Source organism: Canis lupus, chromosome 17 (genome assembly GCF_011100685.1).
Source record: "Canis lupus familiaris isolate Mischka breed German Shepherd chromosome 17, alternate assembly UU_Cfam_GSD_1.0, whole genome shotgun sequence".
NCBI classification, from domain to species: Eukaryota; Metazoa; Chordata; class Mammalia; order Carnivora; family Canidae; genus Canis; species Canis lupus.
The window spans coordinates 20,544,262-20,567,159 of NC_049238.1; the positions used below are offsets into that span (position 1 = coordinate 20,544,262).

At 42.7% G+C, this 22,898-nt stretch overlaps 1 protein-coding gene across 2 annotated transcripts in view; it reads left to right on the forward strand.

The window, feature by feature from the left end:
- Positions 1–1,156: 1,156 nt before the first annotated feature.
- DRC1 (dynein regulatory complex subunit 1) overlaps positions 1,157–22,898 on the forward strand; it is a 38,497-nt gene continuing 16,755 nt past the window's right edge. The window contains exons 1-7 of one of the 2 annotated variants that reach the window (XM_038561005.1): positions 1,157–1,409; positions 10,652–10,739; positions 15,398–15,510; positions 17,016–17,199; positions 17,778–17,915; positions 18,890–18,976; positions 19,617–19,739. In XM_038561005.1, the coding sequence (XP_038416933.1) occupies positions 1,255–1,409; positions 10,652–10,739; positions 15,398–15,510; positions 17,016–17,199; positions 17,778–17,915; positions 18,890–18,976; positions 19,617–19,739 (888 nt within the window). In that variant the 5' untranslated portion in view covers positions 1,157–1,254. Of the gene's footprint in view, positions 1,410–10,651; positions 10,762–15,397; positions 15,511–17,015; positions 17,200–17,777; positions 17,916–18,889; positions 18,977–19,616; positions 19,740–22,898 lie in introns of both variants that reach the window. The other variant, XM_038561006.1, reaches the window with a different exon arrangement.

Here is a 22,898-nt window from a genome sequence, read left to right on the forward strand (position 1 = left end):
GAAGATGAAACAAAGAAATGGAAAGACATTACATGCTCATGGGTTGAAAGAACAAATAATTAAATGTCTGTATTACCCACAGCAATCTACACATTTATTGCTATCCCTTTCAAAATACCAACAGCATTTTTCCAGAACTAGAACAATCCTAAAATTTGTATGGAACTACAAAAGACCCCAAATAGCCAAAGCCACCTTGCAAAGGAAAAGCAAAACTGGAGGCATCACAATTCCAGACTTACAAGTTATAATTAAAAGCTGATCAAAACAGTATGGTACTGGCACAAAAACAGACACATAGGTCAGTGGAACAGGATAGAAAATCCAGAAATGAACTCACACAACTATATGGTCAATCTTCAACAAAGCGGGAAAGAATATCAATGAGAAAAAAGTCTTTTCAAACGATGTTGGGGAACATCTCTCTAAATATGAGATCTGAAACCATAAAGCTCCTAGAAGAGAACACAGGCAGTAACTTCTTTGGCCTTACTTTGTGCTCATTTTTTGACCATATGTACTAGATATATTTCAAATAGAACTTGGATCACATTCTACACATTTGTGTTACATCCTTTCTTCCTCATTTCATACATCTTTAGGTCTTTGTAGGTCAGACCCATTCTTAGTAGCTACATTGTTATCCATCCCGTGAAAGCTTTATCAATCCCATTTTTTTAAAAAAGATTTTATTTATTCATGAGAGACACAGAAGAGAGGCAGAAACACAGGCAGAGGGAGAAGCAGGCTCTCTGCGAGGAACCTGATGTGGGGTTGGATCCCAGGACCGCGGGATCACGATCTGAGCCAAAGGCATGCTCAACCACGGAGCCACCCAGGCGTTCCTATCAGTTCCCTATTGATGGATTTCAGGGTCACACTAGTGTTTTAACATTATAAATAACTACAGCGAGCATACATATACATCTGTGTACACTTCTTTCAGCAAACACTAGTTGAGCACTTACTACATATTAGGCATTATGCTCGGCGCTATTTGTACAGTGCTGAACGAAACTGATGTAATTTTCACCCCACTAAGGTAGAGCCTAAGTCCCGTTCTCTCTCCGGGAGAAGAATACAGAACCCAGGGGGGCGTGCAGCCTCAGGTGGGCGTGGCCTGGGAGCTGTTCGCGCGCGCTCCAGCTGCGGGTCAGGTGCCTGCTTTTCCCTGGCGACGACTTGTTGCTAGCAACGGGGCCGTGGTCCGGCGGTGGTCCAGGCGCCGCGGGCCTGGGGCGGGAGGCACCTGCCATGAATCCGCCGGGATCTCTGGGGGTTCTGGAGGAGAAGGAGGAGGAAGACTTGTCCACCCCGATTCTCGGGCCGTCCATATACTCTGACAACCCTCAGGAGCGGATCCAGGCCCGGCGCCTCCGCATCGCGGCGCGACTGGAAGCCCGGAGGCGGTGAGCGGGGGTCCGGGCGGTCGGCAGCGGAGGCGGGGACCAGGCGGGCGCCTTCCCGGGGCGGGCGGGGCCCACGTGTGAGCGCAAAGATAGGCGGTGAGCTAGGAAAAACTTCTTCCGGAAGGTTCAACCAAAGTATGGGATATGAACACATTCAATACACTTGTGGAGTCAAAGACGGAAATAATAGTCTCTGCAGCAGGAAGTTTTTAAAAATTTATTGAAAGCCTGCTGTGCCATGCACTGCGAGCAATGGACTGCAGACACAGGCCATCCGTGACCTCCTCTCAGAGGTCTTTCTTTCCTCCTTCCCATCCCCACCTGCCTGCCTTCCACAAGCATTTCTGGAGTGGACCTCAGCTGTCACTTCTGCTGGTCTCAGTAGCTTATCTGGTTGTATGACACAAACCCTCATTCCTGAAGGGTCTGTGCCTGATAATCATACCCTTCTCAGGACAGGGTTGTTGCACCTGTCTACTCATAGGCACAGTGGGCTGTCACAAGAGGATTCTAAGAGGCACCTGCATGATCTTCTGAATTCCTGAACACCCTCACTGTGTAAGAGCACTTGTACCCTGTCCTGCTAGCCAGGGTCACCTATCCTACCAAGATGGTGACTTCTTGTTTGCTGGCCATTAGATCACAGAGTGGTATGGCTGTGTTCCAATAAAACTTCACTTTAAGGGATCCCTGGGTGGCACAGTGGTTTAGCGCCTGCCTTTGGCCCAGGGTGTGATCTTGGAGACCCGAGATCGAATCCCACGTCGGGCTCCCGGTGCATGGAGCCTGCTTCTCCCTCTGCCTATGTCTCTGAGCCTCTCTCTCTCTGTGTGTGACTATCATAAGTAAATTAAAAAAAAAAAAAACTTCACTTAAAGACGTTGAAATTTGAATGTCATATAATGTTCATGTGTCACAAAATTTTCTTCAGATTTTGATCTTCTTTTCTGAATTCATTTTTTAAGAGAAATTTTAGATTCACAGCGAAATTGAGTGGAAAGTACAGAGATTTCCCATATACCACCTGCCCCCATGCATACACAGCCTGTCCCACTATCAACATCCTCCAGAATGGTACATTTGTTACAAATGATGAAACTCGGGCAGCCTGGGTGGCTCAGCAGTTTGGCACTGACTTCGACCCGGGGCATGATCCTGGAGACCCGGGATTGAGTCTCCCGTCGGGCTCCCTGCATGGAGCCTGCTTCTCCCTCTGCCTGTGTCTCTGCCTCTCTCCCTCTGTCTCCCATGAATAAATAAATAAAATCTTAAAAAAAAAACAAAACAAAACAAATGATGAAACTCCATTGACACATCATCACCCTAAGTTCATAGTTTACATTATGATTCACTCTTGGTGTTCTATGGATTTTGACAAATATATAGTGATATGTGTCCACCATTATAGTATCATATGGAATAGTTTCATTGCCTTAAAAATCCTTTGTGCTCTTCCTATTGATCTGTTCCTTTTTTTTTTTTAATCATTAAAAAGTGTAAAAATCATTCTTTTCTTATGAGCCCTACAAAAACAGATGGGTCATATCTAGCTCTCAGGTCAATCTTGATGTAGTGGATCAACGTGATGTTCTCTGGGGTATCCAAATGGTCCTGATTTATTCAGTCTATGTTTTGACAGAGATCAGGAGAATCAACATGACGCTGTGAGTGTGAGAATTATATGTGTATATATTATTGTCTGTTCCATGTAAATGTGAACTTCTGATTCTTTTTCCTGATTTAGGTAGAAAATAATACATTTGACCCAATCAGCAGCCACCTTGTATGTACATAAGACCACTCTACACTGCTCCAGCAAAGATACCACATTTACATGGCAACAGCAATGAGGCCTACTACTTGGTTGAGCTTGCAGTATTGATAATCATATTCTCAGATGCAACCAGTTTTTGCAGGGACCAGACCCGTGAACTAAATGGAAACATGATGGGGGGGGGGGGGGACCACCACTCCTGTATCCTTGAGATCCTTAAGGGTGATACTAATTTCCACCATCCCCACTCCCTAGCCCCCACTTTGTGATTGTTTTTATGTATTCAGGTACAGTTTTAAAGATGTCCACTTGGCCTTCCCTCCCATGATAACTCTTACCCACTCACCAACAACTTAATGTGGGAATTTCTCAAATTTCTAAGTATGTTAAGATCACTCTGATTGCTGTCTGAGGGATTGGTTTGCAGAAGCCAGAAGTATAATTGAAGAGGACAGTTAGGAAGCAGTTGCATTGGTTCTGTGAGGGATGAAGTTGGTCTGGTGGGTTTGGAGAGAAAGCAGATGTAGTCAAGAAATGCTTTACAGCTTAAACTGACTGGATTTACTGATTTTAGATATGCTAGTCAAAGACAGGGAAAAAGCAAGAATGGCTTGAACAGCTGAGTAGATGGTAGTGCCTTGCATTGAAATGATAAAGATGGTGATGGGGGAAGTGAGTCAGGAGGATTTGGAAATCAAGAGTTTGGCTTTGGACATATTCAGTGAAATTGGATTTTGGAAGACTTTAAAACCAAGATGTCCATTAGGCATTTGGACATGGGTCTTCAACTCAGAAGACAATTCTAGATTAGAGAGGTCAACAGCATTATGATTGTATTTAAAACCATGGGAATGGATTGAATTTACTCTGGAAAAAAGGATAAAAAGAGATGAGAAGAGAGCTCAGAAAAGGAATTAGAAACAGAAAAGGAATCGCTGACAAAGGGTTGTCTCCATGACATAAAGACCACATGGAATGGCTGGTGGTGCTGGTGAGAAAACGAATATGTGAGGTGCAGTGGTGTACCTAATGAGTTTAACACCTGGAGCAGGGGATTAAAAAAAAAAAAGCCTGAAAAGGAAAGCAGACAGTGAATGTTTTCTTTGATTGAACTTTGTTTATATAACCAGGACAGTGAAAAAAATTTAAAAATAAAAGTAAAATTTCTGATTTGAAACAAGAAAACAAATGGATCAATACCTTTTAATTACATTAAACTATTTGGAGGAGGGGGAGGAAGAAAAACATGAAGAAGTGTTTCCAAAAGAATTCCTCGAGGTTTAGAGAATGAATGCATGCAGAATGACAGAACTGAACTAACCCAAGTTCAGCTTCTTCATGTTTTCAATAGCTGGGCTGTTGTTTATGTCAGATCCCTCTTGGGGGTTGGGGATGTGCGCTGTGCCTAAGTGAGCTGGGACCATTTGGAACCATCTCTAATGTCCTCTCAAAACACATGCACACAGCCAACTGTATTCTCCTTGTTCTCTGAATGAACCTCATTAGTTAAAAGATAATATATAGAAAGGTTCTATACTGAAGTCTATATATGTGTGTGTGTGTGTGTGTGTATACACACTAAATAAATAAATAAATAAATAAATATATACATATATATGATTTAAAAAAAAAGTAATCTCTACACCTAATGCAGGGCTCAAGATTACAACCCTGAGATCAAGAGTCGCTTGCTTTCCTGCCTGAGCCAGCCAGGCGCCCCCCATACATGTTATTTAAAAATCAACAGTAACTGCAGAAATTGTTTAGAACTTAGATTAATGGAAGATTTTTCAGAAAGGAGGGTTTTATCACTGACCTTGTATTGTTGCTGACACAGGTTGGTAATAAAAAGCAGACATATTTTAGTCCACTATGTCATTTTGAAATTAGCTGTAGACTCCTTGATTGCCTCTGGTGCCCACAGCCCTAATTCCTTGGGCTTCAGGGTGCCATCGAGGTATAGTTTTAGGGAAGAAGCTATTAATAGAATCAAATGTAATATAAAAATAAGAGACCAGTATTGATAGGCTACAGCTCCTGAAAATCACAGTCTCTACTGTCTCAGTTGAAGTTTGAAATTCCTGAGAGATGGGACTCCGGAGTAAGGATGGCAGATGGAGCATATACATTTATCTTGGATCTCTATCAAAACCCCATTAGCATGACATTTAAAGGGATTAAATAAAAAAGACATAAATCCACAAAGTCAAGCAAAACAGAAGGAACTCAACAGCAACAATATTTTGGAAGCTGGGAAGCATAAGGACAGATGGCAAATGGTTTCACAGATTCAAGGCTATGGAAATATAAACTAGTAGTGAGGAAAGCTGAAAGCCCTCTTGATTTACCCTGCAGTAAATCCTCAAAAGACCAGGAAATCGGAAGCTTCAGGTTCAAGTAGAGGTAGAGGCGAGGAAGGGGACCAAAATCAGGGAAATAGTTTAGAAAAAAAATCATTGGATGCCAGGAACCTCTTTTCGACCTTGCGCAAAAGACTGGAGGTTTGGAGGAAGGAGACTGGAGGATCTACGTTTTGAGGGACGCTGGACAGAGATGAGGCAAGAGCACAGTACTAAGAGCAAGGATTCTGTGACCCTGTACACACTGCAGCTGAGACCGTGCAGTCCCTCTCCCCTCTTTGGGATATGGGCAGGCTGGAGCTTCACAACACAGGCAGGAGATTGAAGTCTCTCTGGAAAAGCGGACCAGCCCTCACGGAGGGACTTGCAGGCAGTGACATCCAGATTTGCCCACCAGGTGGACCAAGTAGATAGTCCTGGACTAAAGTTCACTGTTGTCAAGTTACAAGCTTCCTTCAGCTTTTCTGTCTTGTGGTGACAAGGTAGCCAAGGATTTCTAGATGTCAGAGGAAAATCTTTATCATGAAAGGTAGACATCAAGGTAAAAACACAGAAAAAAGCAACTTAGAGGAACTTGATACTATGTAGGAGAAAAGACAACAGTAATACAACAAAAAGACTGTCATTCAGACGATCTTCAGAGAAAAAAAGACATGATATTGCAACCGAGGAACAAGAGAAGGATGCTATTAAAAGGGGTGTTGCAAGAACAAAATAGAGCTCTTGGAAATTAAACAATAGGATAGAAATGGAAAACTCTAGAAGGGTTAGGGAATAAAGGTCATGGAATATAGAACAAAAAGAGGGATGTTTGGGTGGCTTGGTGGTTGAGCATCTGCCTTCGGCTCAGGTCGTGTTCCTGTGATCCCAGTGTCCTGGGATTAAGTCCCACATCAGGCTCCCTGCAGGAGCTTGCTTCTCCCTCTGCCTGTGTCTCTGCCTCTCTCTCTCTCTCTGTGTCTCTCATGCATAAATAAATATTTTTTTTAAAAAAAAGGATATAGGGGAAAAAAATCAGAAACTGAGAGAGAAGAAGATTTTTAAAAATTAGAGGACTAGTCCAGGAGACCTAGTCTCTCCTTTCTGGATCCATAAAGAAAGGGCAGAACAAACAGAGGGGAGGCAATGATCACTGGAAGTAGTCAAGGAAATTGATGAGCACTGAAGTTCATAAGTTTCCGGCTTGGGTCAAGCACCTGGCTGAAAATGTTCAGCCCAGTGGGTGAAAGCAGACCCAGTCGTGGGCACACCATTGAGAAAGTTCAGAGTGTTACTGAAAACCCCAAGTGTGGCTGCCCTTCACTCTAAAGGCCAACAATGCTCAAGAGAGGAGTTTCAACTGGAAAGGAAGATGAGCTTTATTCAGGGGGCTGGCCACCTGGGGAGAAGGTGAACACTTGTCCCAGAAACCGACTCCTCAATGTTTCTGCCTGGCTGAAGATTTTTAGAGGAACTTTCTGGCAGTTAACCAGTAAAAGGGGAGCACACTGGTCTTTAATATTTGTTGATTGTCTGAAGACTCAAGGGTGCCAGCTGCAGACAGTATCTGGTATCCGTGTGCTCAGTGCTTGGAGGTTGTGCATTGGTGCCGGGCATGAGAGTGGGGGATTGTGCAAGAGGGTTTGGTCCAGGGTCTTTCTAAGAAACAGTGCAATGCATAATCTATAGACACACAAAGAAAGGTTTAGTTAATCAATCATGCAGGCTGGAAGTGCTTGCTAAAACAAACATACATTTAGGAAGACTCCTAAATTGGCTGGAGGGGCTGAGGCAGCGGCTTCAAGAGCATTGAGAGCCAAGAGAAGGAGCCTACAAGTTTCAACAACTCACATACAAAGGAAGGATTAAGAAACCGAATGACGTCAGGGTTTTGAAATAGCAACCCTGGCAGGTAGAAGACAGTGCTCTCAAATGCGGCAATGCTCTCAAAGTTCTGAAGGAAAATGATTTCCAACCCAGAACACAAAACCTAGCCAAACAATCAATGAAGTGCCGATTTTTTAAATGCTGAGAAGGGACTTTGATTGGTCAGGAGGCGGGGTGTTCAGGAAGATGGCAGCTCCATTGAGACCAAAATTTTGGGAGCCCCGAGGAAACAGTTTCCTGAAAGAGGGACTCAGCCCAAACGTGAGGACAGAGAGGTCTTTTTGGGGATGACTCCTTTGGGGAATATGCTAGGTCAGGGTTGAACAATAGAAAGCCAGTATGAGGGGCACCTGGGTGACTCAGTCCGTTAAGCCTCTGCTTTCTGCTCAGGTCATGATCCCAGGGTCCTGGGATGGAGACCCGAATCAGGCTCCTGCTTAGCCGGGAGCCTGCTTCTCTCTTTGCCCCTCCCCAGCCTCATACTCTCTGTCTCTCTCTTTCAAATAAATAAGTAAATAAGTAAGTAAATAAATAAATAAATCTTAATACAATATGAGCCACACATGTAATTAAAAATTTTCTACTGAACCAAGCTGATAAAACACAAATCTCAAAACAAAAATCAAAGCAACACAAAACAAATTTCTAGTAGCCCCATTAAAATGAACAAAACAGGGCAGCCTGGGTTCATCAGTAGTTTAGCACTGCCTTCAGCCCAGGGCATGATGCTGGAGACCTGGGATCGAGTCCCATGTCAGGCTTCCTGCATGGAGACTGCTTCTCCCTCTGCCTGTGTCTCTGCTTCTCTCTCTCTCTCTCTGTGTCTCTCATGAACAAATAAATAAAATCTTTAAAATCTTAAAAAAAAAAAACAAGTAAAATTAAATTTCTTCATTTATTTAACCCACTATATAAAAAATATTATTTTAACCTATAATCAGTCTAAATCATCTTGAGATATTTTTCTTTTTTCATTCAAATTCTTCAAAATCCATTTAGTTTGTATTTTATACTCACGGGATATTTCGATTTGGATCAGCCACTTCTGGTTATGTGTACCTTTATTAGACAGTGCAGTGCAAGAAAAGCCAGAAATGATAAGTAAAAGGCAGCAATGGGGCTCAAGTTAAAACTAGGTAATGTGAGTTCTTTTTCTTTCTGAAGCACTGGTCTTTGCTCCAGGATGTGGAACACTTGGGAAGATTATTTAAATAGAGTTGGTACTTAATTGGTGGTCAAAGTAGAAAGTCAAGAGAATGAGTGCATTTTGTGTGATAGTGGGGAAACCATTAACCTGGCAACGTCTGAAGACCTGAGTAGAATGGAACAATTAGTTCTCTTAGTTAATGGCAAAGAGTAGATTCAATAAGAATAGGGAAGTGAATGAAATGACAAGAAAGAAAATGGGTTTTTGGTTAGATTTGGAGGGGGTGGTGTTGGTAACTCAACACCACATTTCAAAGATGATGTAACAATATGTAGAGCTGTGCTGAACTTTGAACAAAGGGAGTAGAAGTGGAAGTCAGTAGTAGAAAAAATCAAGAAAGAATGAGACCAAGAGATCTGCTTGTTTCACTGTGGATGAGGTCGTAAGATGATGGTTTCATTTTTCTTAAGGCAGTACTGGGAGTCCTTGTGGCCACTGTGTGCCGGAGGGGAGAATTAGACTGCCATGTTGTAAATGGTGTGGAGGTTGGTGGGGTCATTCCCCCATGCCTCCTCCAAAGAAGCCCATAATCAGGAACCTTATTTTACCTCTTCCTCTTTGGTCTTATTTTCTGATTAACACACACATGTACATATTATTTGTAAAATTCATGCAATACAAAAATATGGAGAATAGAAATCCTCACAAGAGTTCCCTTTCCTTAAATAGCTACTGTCATCTGTTTGCATATGTCCTTCCAAAAAATTCCTTTGTGTATATAAGCCTATTTAAAAAAGAACATTAATATTATACTTTGCATATTGCCCTACAACTGGCTCTTTTTACTTAACCATGTGGACATCTTTGCATACTGCTAGATATTACATCATCCTTTCTATAGGCTATGAACTATTTTCTTATATTGCCTCATAAGCTCTTAAACAAGTGGGTATTAGTAGGGATTAACATGTGCATAGAGATGTTTCCATGTTCCTGTTAGTAGAGTCAGTGCTGTAATAATCATTTTTTTAAAGATTTTATTTATTTATTCATGAGACATACAGAGAGGCAGAGCGAGAGGCAGGCTTCCTGCAGGGAGCCCGATGTGGACACGATCCCAGGACCCCAGGATCATGCCCTGAGCCAAAGGCAGATGCTTAACTACTGAGCCACCCAGGCACCTCTGTAATAATCATTCTTGTGCAGACTTCTCTGAGTACTTTCTGCAGAGAATTCCTGAAGGTTGGGTCGGAGGGGAGACATATTTATATTTAAGTTTGTGATAAATCTTGCTGAATTGCCTTTTAGATAGGCTGCTACACTTCACATCCCTACCTGTGGAGTGGTATGAATAGTTGGGCACCCATACTTGGCCCACACCTGATATTATCAATCTTTTAAATCTTTTCTTGTCTGATATAGAGAATAATGATACCTTATAGGCTTCTCAATTTCATTTCTCAGGTTCTATGTAAAGTTGAATGTGTTTTTATTTTATTTTATTTTTTTTTTTAAAGATTTTATTTATTTATTCATAGAGACACACAGATTGAGAGAGAGGCAGAGACACAGGCAGAGGGAGAAACAGGCTCCAGCAGGAGCCCGACTTGGGCCTTGATTCCGGGTCCCCAGGATCACAACCTAGGCCAAAGGTGGCGCTAAACCACCGAGCCACCAGGGCTGCCCAAATGTATTTTTAAATGTCTATTTGCCTGTTGTATTTCTTCTGTAAATTGCCAGTCCACATCCTTTGTCCGTTTTCCTAATTGATATTGTCTTTTTTGTATTGATTTGAAGGAGCCTGTTCTATTTTCTAGATGGCAACATTTTGTCAAAAGTTTATCCCTTGACTTTCAAGGAGTAGTTTTAAATTTTAAGAAGTAAAGTCAATCTTTTTTTCCCCCCTAGCTTTGGTCTTATTCTAAGATTCTCTCTTGTATTTACTTCTAGTGTTTTTATGATTGTGTTTTTTATACTTAAATTTTTATCCACATGGGATGTATTTTTGTATATGATGTGATGTACTATGGAAACTCTAAACATAGAATCTACATACTAGAAATAACTTTAGTTTCTCTACTTTCTTCCATCACAGGGAAGCGCTTGGAGAATATTTAGATGGGAAGAAAGAGAGTGAGGAAGATCAAAGCAAGAGCTCCAAGCAGAAAGAAGAAAGCAGACTGGTATGAGCTGGGTGGAAGACAGGTCAGCCTGTGACACTAGGGAGCTGGGTCTGAAGTCATAGTTTTTGTACTTAGACCAGAAGAATCTCATGAGAGATTCTATGTTCCTGCCTTTAGGCAGAAGTAAATTTAAATATTTCCCATTTTGAGAGCTCTCTAGGAGTGAGCTTTCATTTCATCCTATGGACGACTATTCATTGGATCAAGTCCATAGGTTTAAGTTGCCCATTCAGGGTCTCCTGTTCCTGTCCTAACTTCAGTCTTCTCTCCCATCAATACCTACCTTGGGCCTTGGCTCTGGCATGGCTGATCTGCTTACTCACCTCCAGTGGGGCTCCACTCTTCCTGGTGTGTGCCTCTGATCCTCTGGAATGCCAAGTCTCTCCCTTCCCCTCCTCCCATCTCTCCTCTACCTTTCTCTTCTCCTCTCTGGTCATCAGGTTGCCTTCCCATACTTCAAGACCATCTCAAGTCCCAACTTGAGAGGACTTCAAGTCCATGATTCCTCTGCAGCCAGGCTCCTTTAATTCACACACCAAATATTTCTCTGTGCCACACATTTCATTTTAGACTGTTCTCCCTTGTAGGACTTCATATATGTGTGTCTGTAGTGTCCCCAGTGGAGTGGTAAGCTCTGTGAGAGTGAGAACCTTTCCATACACCTGTGAAGTAGTGCAAAGTTTATACTCAATAACACTAAAAAAAAAAAAAAAAAAAAAAGTCATTGATTGCTCTCCCGTGGCAACGACAGGGTTCCTAGGATGTTAATAAAGGACTTGGAACAGGAGAGAGAATGAACAGCAGTTCCAAACAATCAGCAGAACTGGCCAAGTGCTGCATTTAATTAATTGCTAAATGAATATCATAGGCAGTGAGGGCTGCCCAAGTGGGCCTGATGCTGGAAGGTTACATGGAGAATGTGGGATTTGAGCTGCATCTTGGAAAAATAGGTGAGACTTATAAAAGCAGAGAGGAGAGAGATCATTTCTGGCAGAAACTGAAGTGCACTTACAGGGAGAAAAAAATACTCAAGCTACTGAAATGTCATTATAGAGCATTGAGATATATAGAGACACCTGAGTAAACTGTACGGTACTGTGTCAAGGACAAGATACTTTATGGAGGTGGAAAAAGTACTGAGCTGCAGTGTGTTCTTGGTCCAGATCTGGGGCTCACTGTGAAGTAGACGAATCATGCCATCTGTCTGTACTGGGATTACTTCCTCAAAGTGTCAATGATCTCTGAGCATTGCTGGGTAGGATAAAAAGGATAGCGTATATAATCTGAAACTTACTGTTATAGTTTCTACTGCTGTGGTCTTGAAAATTCTGATACATAGTTCATCTGGAGCACTCATTGGGTTGCTCCAACGAGATAATGTTGTTTTCATAGGAGCTTTTCAAGCTTCCTTTCATTTAGGATGCATAAATTGTTGGCATGGAAAAGAAATATATACAAACCAAATGCTTACCTTCCTCAATATCAAGATATTAATAACCAGTTGTACTCTAAGACTTGGACAGGAAGGGCCACTGTCCTTGGCCCTGCACCTGATCAATCATTTTTAAATTGGTGATTCGTTTCCTATTGAATCTTGCTCCAATTTTATAAAGATACTCTTCCAAGTTTTCTCTTAGAAGCTTTATTGTTCTGTCACTTATATTTCGCTCTGTAATCTATCTCGAATTGATTTTTGTGTGTGGTGTAAAGGTAAGGCTTAAGATTCACTGCTTTGTATGTGGATTTTTAATTGACCTGGCACCGTTTATTGAAAAGATCATCCTTTCCCCACTGCACTGCAACAAACCTTTGTTGTGAATCAAATGATCCCATATGTTAATTTGTTTCTAGACTCTCTATTCTGTTCTATTGGTCTGTTTCTCTGACTTTACACCAATTCCATACTATTTTAGTTGCTGTGGCCTTATGACAGGTATCGACATCTGGTAGCGTAGATCCTTCAATTTTGTGGTTCTTCAAGATTGCCTTGGCTATCCTTGACCCTTTGCATTTCCATATAAACTTTACAATCAGCTTGTCGGTTTCCACCAAAAAGCTTGCTGGGATTTAAAAATGTATCTATCTATCTATCTATCTATCTATCTATCTATCTATCTATCTATTAATATTTAGAGAGAGTGGAGTGGGGGTGTGTGGAGGGGAGGGGGATAGGGAGAGAGAGAGCACCTTCAAGTAGACTCCCTGCTGAGCATGGAGCCTGTTGTCGGCTCCATCCCAGATCCTGCGATCATGACCTGAGCTGAAATCAAGAGTCAACCACTTAACCCATGAGCCACCCAGGCACCCCCTACTGGAACTTTAATTGAGGTCGAATTGAACCTATAGATCAATTTAGGAGAGACTCTCTTTTACCAATGAGATTTACAATCCATGAGTATAAAATATCCCTCCATTTATTTAGGTATTCTTTAATTTTGCCCAGCAATGTCTCACACTTTGTGTAGAGGTTATAAGTGTTTATTGTGATATACAAAAGTACAATTGGTTTTTGTATATTGACTTGATAATCAGCAACTTTGTCAAATGCACTTGTTAATTCTAATAGTTGTCCTGTGGTTTCTTTTGTTTGTGTGTTTATTTTTTTGCATATATAATCATATCATCTGAAAGTGAAGTTTTATCTTTTCCTGTGTTGGTGTGTTGATGACTGTAATATTTTCAGTTTTACTCAGAGTTTGAAATACTTGATTCAGAAATTTCTGATGTTCACATTGTCTGAGCAGAAAACAGAATATTACTCAAATATGACAGGAATGGCTTTACTTCCTTAGGCATGTAAAACCATTTGGTACAAGTGCTAAAATTATAGCCATTTAAAAAAGTCCGGAGTACCCTGGATATCTGGGTTAAGGCTCCAGTTCTGTATTCATTGAAACTGCATTTCAAAAAAAAAAAAAAAAAAAAAAAAAACAAACCAAAACAAAAAAACCCTGCATTTCCACATGTCCTTAGAAGGGTGAGATGAAATAGAATCTCTGATCGTTTCAGTGACTCCTTTGTACAGAGACGCTTATAGCTTCTTTGTTCAGAAATAATTTGAGAGCTGGAGAATTTGTAAATTCCAAAACAGACTTGGAAAAACTTAGAAATAGCCTCAGGATACTTGCACTTTTTGTTGAAATCATGTCATCGCCCAAAGGCCAGGAGTGAAGACACTTGAGTGTAGGGTTCAAAGAGGGATTTATTTATTTATTAACGATTTTATTTATTTATTTGACAGAGAAAATGCAAGAGGGTGAGTGCATGAGTGGGGGTAGGGAGGGGCAGAGGGAGAAGCAGACTCGCCACTGAGCTGGGAGCTTGATATGTGGGGCTCAATTCCAGGCCCCTGAGATCATAACCTCAGCTGAAGGTAGCCGCTTAACTGACTAAGCCACCCATGGGCCCCCAGGGAGGGATTTAGAAGGGGGTGCCAGTAGCAAAACTGCTGAGTCATTAAGGGAGACAGAAGAGCCCATGTAATGTTAGCTTAAATAACATAGATGTTTTGTCCTTTGGCTTACTTAGTAGTTCAGAGCATACATACACTGTCCAGGGCTGATATGGGGGCTCGTCGATGCCGGGGACCTCATCTCCTTCTGCCTTTCCTTATGTGGCTTTCATCTGCTCACCGCATCACAGCAGAGCACCACAAGCCCACCTGGGAGAAGGGGGACATGGGGCAGCAGAGGGCACACCTTTTCCCTTCAACACACAATTCAGAAGTGGCACACATCACTTCTGCTCATGTTCTATTGATCAGACTGTATTCAAGCTGCAAAGGAGGTTGGGGAGTAATATCCATTTTGGAAGGTCAAATGTCCAGTTAAAATTGGGGGTTCTGACCCTCGAAGAAGAGGAGGAGGAATGGATGTTGGAGGATGATTGCCATTATCTCTGCCTCATCTCACCCACTGAACTCTCAGAAAGGCTCTTGGTGGTGTCAGCAACTTGGAGGGTCGATGGGGGCAAGTGCCAAGACGTACTTAGAGTACCTGCCAGTGTGCTGCTTGGCTGATCCCTACTCTAACAAGAATAGACCAAAGTACCTTCAGAATCACATGTGTGGGCAGCCCTGGTGGCTTAGCAGTTTAGTGCTGCCTTCAGCCCAGGGTGTGATCCCGGAGTCCCAGGGTTGAGTCCCATGTCAGGCTCCCTGCATGGAGCCTGCTTCTCCCTCTGCCTGTGTCTCTGCCTTTCTCTCTGTGTGTCTGTCATGAATAAATAAATCCAATTAAAAAAAAAAGAATCACATGTGCTATTAAATTGTAAGCTCTGATATCACATCGCCAACATCCCCTGGTGGGAATGAATTGCCAAATACGGGCTACTGTTAAGTGAGTCTTAAGCTTTTATTCCTGCTTGGCTGGCTAGAACAGCTACAGACAGTTGTACAAAATGTTTCTAACTTCATAAAATCTTTTTTTAAAAAAGAGTTTATTTATTTATTGGAGAGTGAGAGTGAGTGAGCGCGTGAGAGAGAACATGAGCGAGGGGAGAGGCAGAGGGAAAGGGAGAAGCAGGCTGCCCGCTGAGCAAGAAGCCCAACTCAGAGTTCGATCCCAGGACCCTGGGATCATGACCTGAGCCAAAGGCAGACACTTAACCGACTGAGCCACCCAGGCATCCCTCTAACGTCGTAACTTACTTGTTTTCAGAAATTGGCTAAACTGCTGCTCTGTGGCACTGAGTTGGTGACAAACATCCAGGTAGCTACAGATATCAGAGAGATCCACAGGAGAGTGGAAGAAGAGGAGATAAAGCGGCAGAGGTGAGGAAGCCCTGCTCTGCAGCCTGGGGGATGGAAGATATCTCTTCCGTGGATCCCTCAACCCTCCCCACCTGTTGGAAGGTGCCTGTGTCACATTTACTCTAGTAGAATCCCCTGATTGCTCCTTAGGAATCCCTTCCTTCCTTCCTTCCTTCCTTGCCTTCCTCCCTCCTTCCCCCTTTCCTCACTTGGCCATTTCAGCTCATTTCTGTAACAGCACGATATTAACAATATTTTTAGTTGTTCCCCCACTTTAGCTCATTTAGCTCATTGAGCCATTTTAGCTTATCTCCTCAACAGCACGATATTAACAGTATTTTTAGTTGTTCAGCATAAGTAATTCTTTCAGCATCTTTACTACCTTTACCAGCATGCAATTGGTGACTTTATTCTTGCAACTTCCCACTGCCCGCTGACGGCTGTACGCAGAACCGAATGGGCTAATTTCCCAGGCACACCAAGGAGTTAGGCCTTGTTCCAGAACCTCTGAGGAAAAACCCAAGCTCTTAAATGGCAGAGTTACAACATAAATGTGGGCTTTAGGAAGATGACCGGTCCATTTTTCATTTTTTGAGGAAAAAAGGCAAGTGAATTATAAACTGTACTCTGTGTTCCAGCTGGGAAGGGAAGCGAGAAGGAAAGAAGGGAGCTCGAGGTTAAGTGGTGACTCCTACCCTGCAGGGCTTGGCGCTCTTGCTGGGAGGCAGTCTCCTAGAATGATAGTCTATTCAGGTAGGAAGAGAATCCCGGCATCTGTCTTAGCAGCCGTTCTCCGTGCTTGGGAGGGGGCTCTCATCCTCACGCCTCCCTTCAGCAGTCTGGTACACCCTCCTCAGTTCACTCCATCACAGAGTCTCTTTGGAATTTCTGGAAAGGCCATGCCGATTTTCCATTGCTTAATAGTGGAGTTTCCTTATTTGTAAAATGTCCCCATGGTCATTTATTGATCATTTGGGGGAGGAGCGGCCACACACCTGAACTCACGTTGATCACCAAAAATATTATGAGTACCCTTTGTTAAGGCACTGCCGTGCTGAGCATTATCTCACTTAACTCTGACAGCAGCCATCTGAAAGTAGATGCTTTCATCCTCTCCCTCTTTCAGAGGAGAAAAATGCAGCTTGCAGAGAGTCAGGGAGTTGTCTAAAGTTGAGAGTCAGTAAGTAGCAAAGTCAGGCCTCGATCACTGGAGTCATCTAGCTTGTCACAGAAGTAGGTGGCAAATTGACTCTAGATCTGCATGTGTGTGTGCACGTCCAAGTAGGTATAGCTTTGAGGTTGATCTGCTTTTGTACCATGTCACTTAATTTATTTGGTCTCCTTACTGCCAGTCCGTCATTAATCTTGAAGATCTCTCAGAGCCCCACATGGTTTTGAGTGAGGGCATCTGAAGGTGGTGCTCAGTACCTGGACCTTGTATTTCAGACTCTTGAGAACCTGCCCTACTCCAGCAGGAGGCGGCATCCAGAACTGGGCTGGCCTGGCCAGTGTGTTTTTATTCGCAGACTTGAAAAGCTGGAGAATGAAGTCAAGACCAGCCAGGACAAATTTGATGAAATCACCGCCAAGTGGGAGGAGGGCAGACAGAAGAGAATCCCCCAGGACCTGTGGGACGTGCTTAGCACCCAGCAAGTGCACTGCGCTGCGCTAATAGAAGACAAGAATAAGCTTATCAGCGAGTTACAGCAGGCAAGACTTCCGGCCCCGCCCCTGCCATCCCTGCCTTGAGGACTGGGGCATCTGGCCTATTGGTTTGCTCCCCTTAATGGAAAAATTGGAGGCCTAGCTTCATTCCTCAGAGTATTGCACAGCAATAAATTCAGCCTGAAGGAAAAGCTTTAGTAATTTTAGAATCACTGGTCACCTTGGAAAGATGGATGTTCATAGCAAATGCTGTTTCAGATTATGTTTTCAGTTAAGCAATGGAGTTTAGTCTGCGGTAGGTATGTTCCCATGTTGACTAGTCATTGCTCAGCTGGGGTGCCCTAGGCTGTCTGGGAGTGTACAAGGAGCCTTGGGGCAAGCAGTCCTGCAGGGTTTGGCCTCCTGCTGCTCCTTCAGGCTTTGCCCCGGGCTGAGGCCACTGTGCTCCATCTCCCTGTGCCTTCTCCCTGGGTGTCCTCCGATTCTTCTGAAGCCACTTTCGCTTTGTATAGTTGCAATCTCAGTGTTTGCGGGTCCTGAAGAAAGAGGTCCAGGTGGAGTATGCTTGACACTTCTTGCTTCTGTCTCAGTTTGTGACCAGCCTTTGAAGTATTCTTTTCTAGGAGTTAAAAACAAAAGATGACCAGTATGTGAAGGATTTGAAGAAACAGTCAGATGACATTTGCCTGCTCCTAGAGAGGATGGAAGAACAAGTCAAGAACGTAATGAAAACCTTTCGTCAGGAGCTCAGTTACATTGAGGTAACAGGGTGTAAAAGAACTGCCTTCTACCCATGTAGGGCCCCTGGGAGGAGGGCCAGGTCTGTCCAGAGCATCTACAGAGGGTCCCAGATGTCTTGTCATCTGGCTTCTGCCATGTAATTTATTTACCCATTCATTCACTCACCCAACAAATATTCATCAAGTGTCTACTATGTGCCAAGCACTGTACCAGGGGCTGGGGATACAGCCATGAACAAAACAAAGTCCTCGATGGAATCTGTATTCCAGCAGGAGACAGCTAGACAATAAACAGATAAACTACTAAATATATACTTGGACAGGTGGCAATAAGTGCTCTGAAAGAAAATAAAAGCATGTAAGGATAGAAGAGTCGAGAAGGGGGGTATGTGAGCTTTTATTTGTTGTATTTATGGCAGACAGGTGGGGGCATGGGAAACTCAAGTGCCAAACAAGTTCAGGAATCCATACTTTGAATTTGAATGAAATGTCAAGGATTAAGATTGAGACAGCCTTTCCAAAATGGAAGGGAGCCAAGAAGGTGGGGACCTCTCTGGATTATTATTATAGACTCATTTCCACATTCCCGGGCCTACCTTTCATGAGCAACGTGCTCCTTTGTTTCGTGGGAACCCCAACCATAGCAACGCAGCAGCCCTAGGCATGATTGAATCATATGCCAGGGCTTGTCCTGTAACTGCTACCAAAGGCACTGGCCTTCCTCCAACTCCCTCCTCTGATACTGACTGAGCCACAGGACAGTTGGCACATTTCCTCTCTAAATCTGTGGGGAGGCCAGACTTCATAACCCTGATTTCCGTGTAACTCCTTCCATAGCCATTTGGTTGAATGAAACTTGGCAAGTTTGCATTTGGATTTGACTTTGACTATATGATTGGTACATGGCACTTGTGCAGTAACTTAGGAGTTCTTTCATATTGAGGGACCTGCCCAATCAAAACAGACTCTAGAGCCCTCTTCCTTCTTGCTCTTAGAAAGCATTTGAGATAGAACGGCAAGAACTGCTGACCAGTAATAAGAAGAAATGGGAGCGGGCCCTGCAGGCTCACAATGCCAAAGAGGTAAAAGGGTGGTGGGTGGTGGAGGGGGTGGGGGTGTGTCAAGGTGATCCATGGATCTAGGGCAATATCTACTGTGACTGAATTTGCTAGCCTTTTTGTATCTTGGGGAGGATTGCCATGGCAGACATTTACTACCTCACTTCATGGTTAGTCAGTGTGGCCTTGCAGATGGTTGCTGCCTCTGGTGGTGACATTTGTCTCTGGTGACCTTCCTTTGCAGCTCACTGGGGTTCCCATAGTCCTGTCACTCTCTTCTTTGTTCCTAGGCATCTACCCCAGCCACGGATGTTTTAAGATGTTTCAAAGGGTGTGGGGTTATCACTTTACTTCAGAGACACAAAGAACAAAGAATAGCTTGACCAAGATCCAATGGGTTTTGTTTTGTTTTATTTTAAAAATACAAATGTCTGACCGCAGGGCCCATGTCTAATTTCTTAATGGAGCATTCCTCTTGGAGTTTCTCAAATAAGGAAGGTCCAGAAGAAGATAAACAATACAAAGCCTTGGGGCTCTCTTCTGAGAGCCAAGGAACTCATAACACTTTGAGATCCTTCCCTGTGTCACACTTGTCATGCCACCTGAAGGATTGAGTCAGGGCAGGGACAGGGCTGACTTTCCCCTGGTCTTCCTGTGCCTTCAGCTGGAGTATCTTATGAACCGCATCAAGAAAGTAGAGGACTACGAGAAACAGCTGAACAAGCAGAGGATATGGGACTGGGAAGAGTACAACATGATCAAGATCAAGCTGGAGCAGGACGTGCAGGTCTGACTTGTTGCTCGGTCTCTGGGTAGCAGAGCAGAGAGTACCCGGGCATGTTTTATCCTTGGTGACTGCCCAGAATGTTCTAGAGTTAGTCCACTCAACAGATATGTATTCATTATCTGCTTGCTTTCAAGTGATCATATCTGAAGGAGCTCATGTACAAAATAAATGTGGAGGAATTCCTTTTTTAATAAACCATGAAGAACTGCCAAAAAAAAAAACCCCAGGAAATTGTGACCTGAGGAATCATTGAGAGGATTGGACATTTTAGTTGGGCAAAGGGAAGGTATCCCCAGGGTGAGCTAAATGTATCAGAGAGCCAAAGCAGAACAGCTACCATATAGTGAGTGTCTAGGCACTTAAGGCACGGTGTCTCTAATCCTCACACTAACAGGGAAGGGAGGAATCACTGACCACATTTTATATACCAGGAAATAGGCTACTTACCTGGCAAATGGTAGGCCCTGGATTTAAACCCAGCTCTGTCTGGCTCAATAGTCTATATTCCTAATATTCCAAGCAGACCCTGGCTGATGATTGGACATCACAGTAAGGCTGATTCCAACTTGCCATCAGAAATAACTTTTTTTTCTTTTTTTTTTTAAGATTTATTGATTTGAGAGAGAGAGAGAGAGAGAGAGAGAGAGTGCTCTGGTGGGGCAGAGAGAGAAGAAGAGAGTATCTCAAGCAGACTTCCTGTTGAGCACAAGGCCCAACATGGGGCTCCATCTCACAACCCTGAGATCATGATCTGAGCTGAAACCAAGAGTCAGACGCTTAACCAACTGGGCCACCCACGTGCCCCAGCAGGAACTTTCTAATAGTTAGAGCTATCCAATATAGAGAAGGGTCATCCCACAAAATAATGAGTCTTTTATAAAGTATTTAAAGGCTGCATGACTGTGTCTGTCTTCAATGCTGAGGAAGGATTCTTGCAGTGGAAGGAGGTTAGATTTTCTGGTTTGTAAAGTTCTTTCCAAGCTTAGGATTCTCTGCCTCAAAGTCAGTTAAAAAAAGCTCATCTCTAATTACATTTAGGTGTCATGTAATTATCTCTTAACATTCCAGCACTGTCTACTCACTTCAGTTTCTGTCTAGAAAAACTTGTTAGTCTAAAGCTTTTCCACATAGCCTTTCGTAGAATTTCAAGACCTACGACTTGTGGTTTTATGTAGCAAGGTTGAATCAAAGCCCCTCCAGACTACAAAAATTCTTACCAGTCTCGATAATTTTCCTGGGCCTTTCTCATATTAATGTCATGGAAATGAGAATCACTGACAAAGAACAGTGGAAGTCTGTGAGGGCAGCGCTCCTTATGTGGGCTGTATACATTACACTTTTAATGAAAATGGATATTGTTGATCTTTCTTAAGTTATTTTGGTTGTATGATAATTTATGGGACCAAACTATGCACTATTGGCCTCAAACAGTGAAATAATGGAAACTCATTTTCTTTTATTTGTTGTTTTGTTTTTCCTTTTGTGTTAAGAGCATGTAATATAAGATCTACTCTCTTAACAAATTTTCAAATATACAATAACAGCATTGTCACTCAAAGACCTTCTGTTGTACAGTTAGATCCCTAGAACTTATTCATTCCATGTAACTGAAACTCTGTGCCCTTTGACCAACACCTCCCTGCTTCCCCTCCCCCAGCCCCTGGCAGCTTCTGGTTGCAAATTCTACTCTCTGCTCCTATGAGTTTGATTGTTCTAGATCCCACAAACAAGTGAGAGACCATGCAGTATTTGTCTTTTTGTGTCTGGCTTATCTCACTTAGTATAATGTCCTCCATGTCCATCCATGTTGTTGCAAATGGCAGATTGTCCTTTTTTAAGGCTGAGTAAGATTTCATAATATACCTGTACCACGTTTTCATTCTCCATTAGTCCATCGATGGACATTTAGGTGTTTCTATATCTTGACTGTTGTGACTATGCCACAATGAGCGTGGGAGTACAGACATCTCTTCAAGATCCAGATCTCAGTACCTTTGGATCTGTATCCAGAAGTGGGACTATTGGAACAAACGATAATTCTATATTTTATCATTTGAGGAACCTCCATATTGTTTCCAGAGTGGCTGTATCAGTTTGCATTCCCACCAACAGTGTATGAAATTCCCTTCTCCATATCCTTGCCTGCACTTGTAGTCATTTTTTTTAAAGATTTAATTTATTTATTCATGAGAGACACAGAGAAAGAGGCAGAGACATAGGCAGAGGAAGAAGCAGGCTCCTGTGAGGAGGTCCTGGGATTCACGCCCTGAGCCGAAGGCAGACGCTCAACCACTGAGCCACCCAGGTTTTTGACAATAGATATTCTAAGAGGTGTGAGGTGGTATCTCATCGTAGTTTCAGTTTGCATTTCCCTAATAATAGTGTCCCTTTTCATAAATCTATTGGCAATTTGTATGTCCTTCTAATCAGTTTATTTATTTATTTATTTATTTATTTATTTATTTATTTAGCTATTAAGTTGTAGGAGTAGAATTTCATGTTCTTAATCCTCAAATGCTTGAAGAAAGCCAAAAAATTCTGGGATATAGGGAGATTTTTGAGGGTGAGGGCTGATGTAAGACTAGGGAGGTGAGGGACAGAGAGGCAGAGAGCCTGGGAGACCCTCATCTCCTGGCTTCCTCTGCCCAGTTGGAGTATGAGTATGTGGGAGGCAGGCAGACAGATACTCAGAGTGGGGAACTGTGTTCAGTTCCTGTGTGCAATGGTTCTTTCCTGTGTTAGAATGGAAACCAGGAGTATACTGTACCACATTTAACTAGAAACAGATAATCAAATCAGGGATTACCATATTGTAGTACATGGGGTATTTTAGTAGATCGAACTTTATCATAATGCCACTTAGGTGTACTCTCACTAGACAGTAAAGTCAAAATAGCATCAATTTTTTGTCAAGAAGATACAGAATGTAGCTCAACATCAGGCTTTCTCTTCCTAAGTAATTCATAGCGCTGTATCAGTTCTAAAACATGCAACTAAAATTTTTCCAAACCACAAAAATATGAATGATCCAATACACATAGATTTGGTTTAATGGGTAAAGTATAAAAAGTGGAAAAGAATGCATACTTTCCAAGTGCTTACTGCCAGTAAGGTGACATTATTAACGAGCAAAAAGAAGCCTGTAAACATTAGGCATTC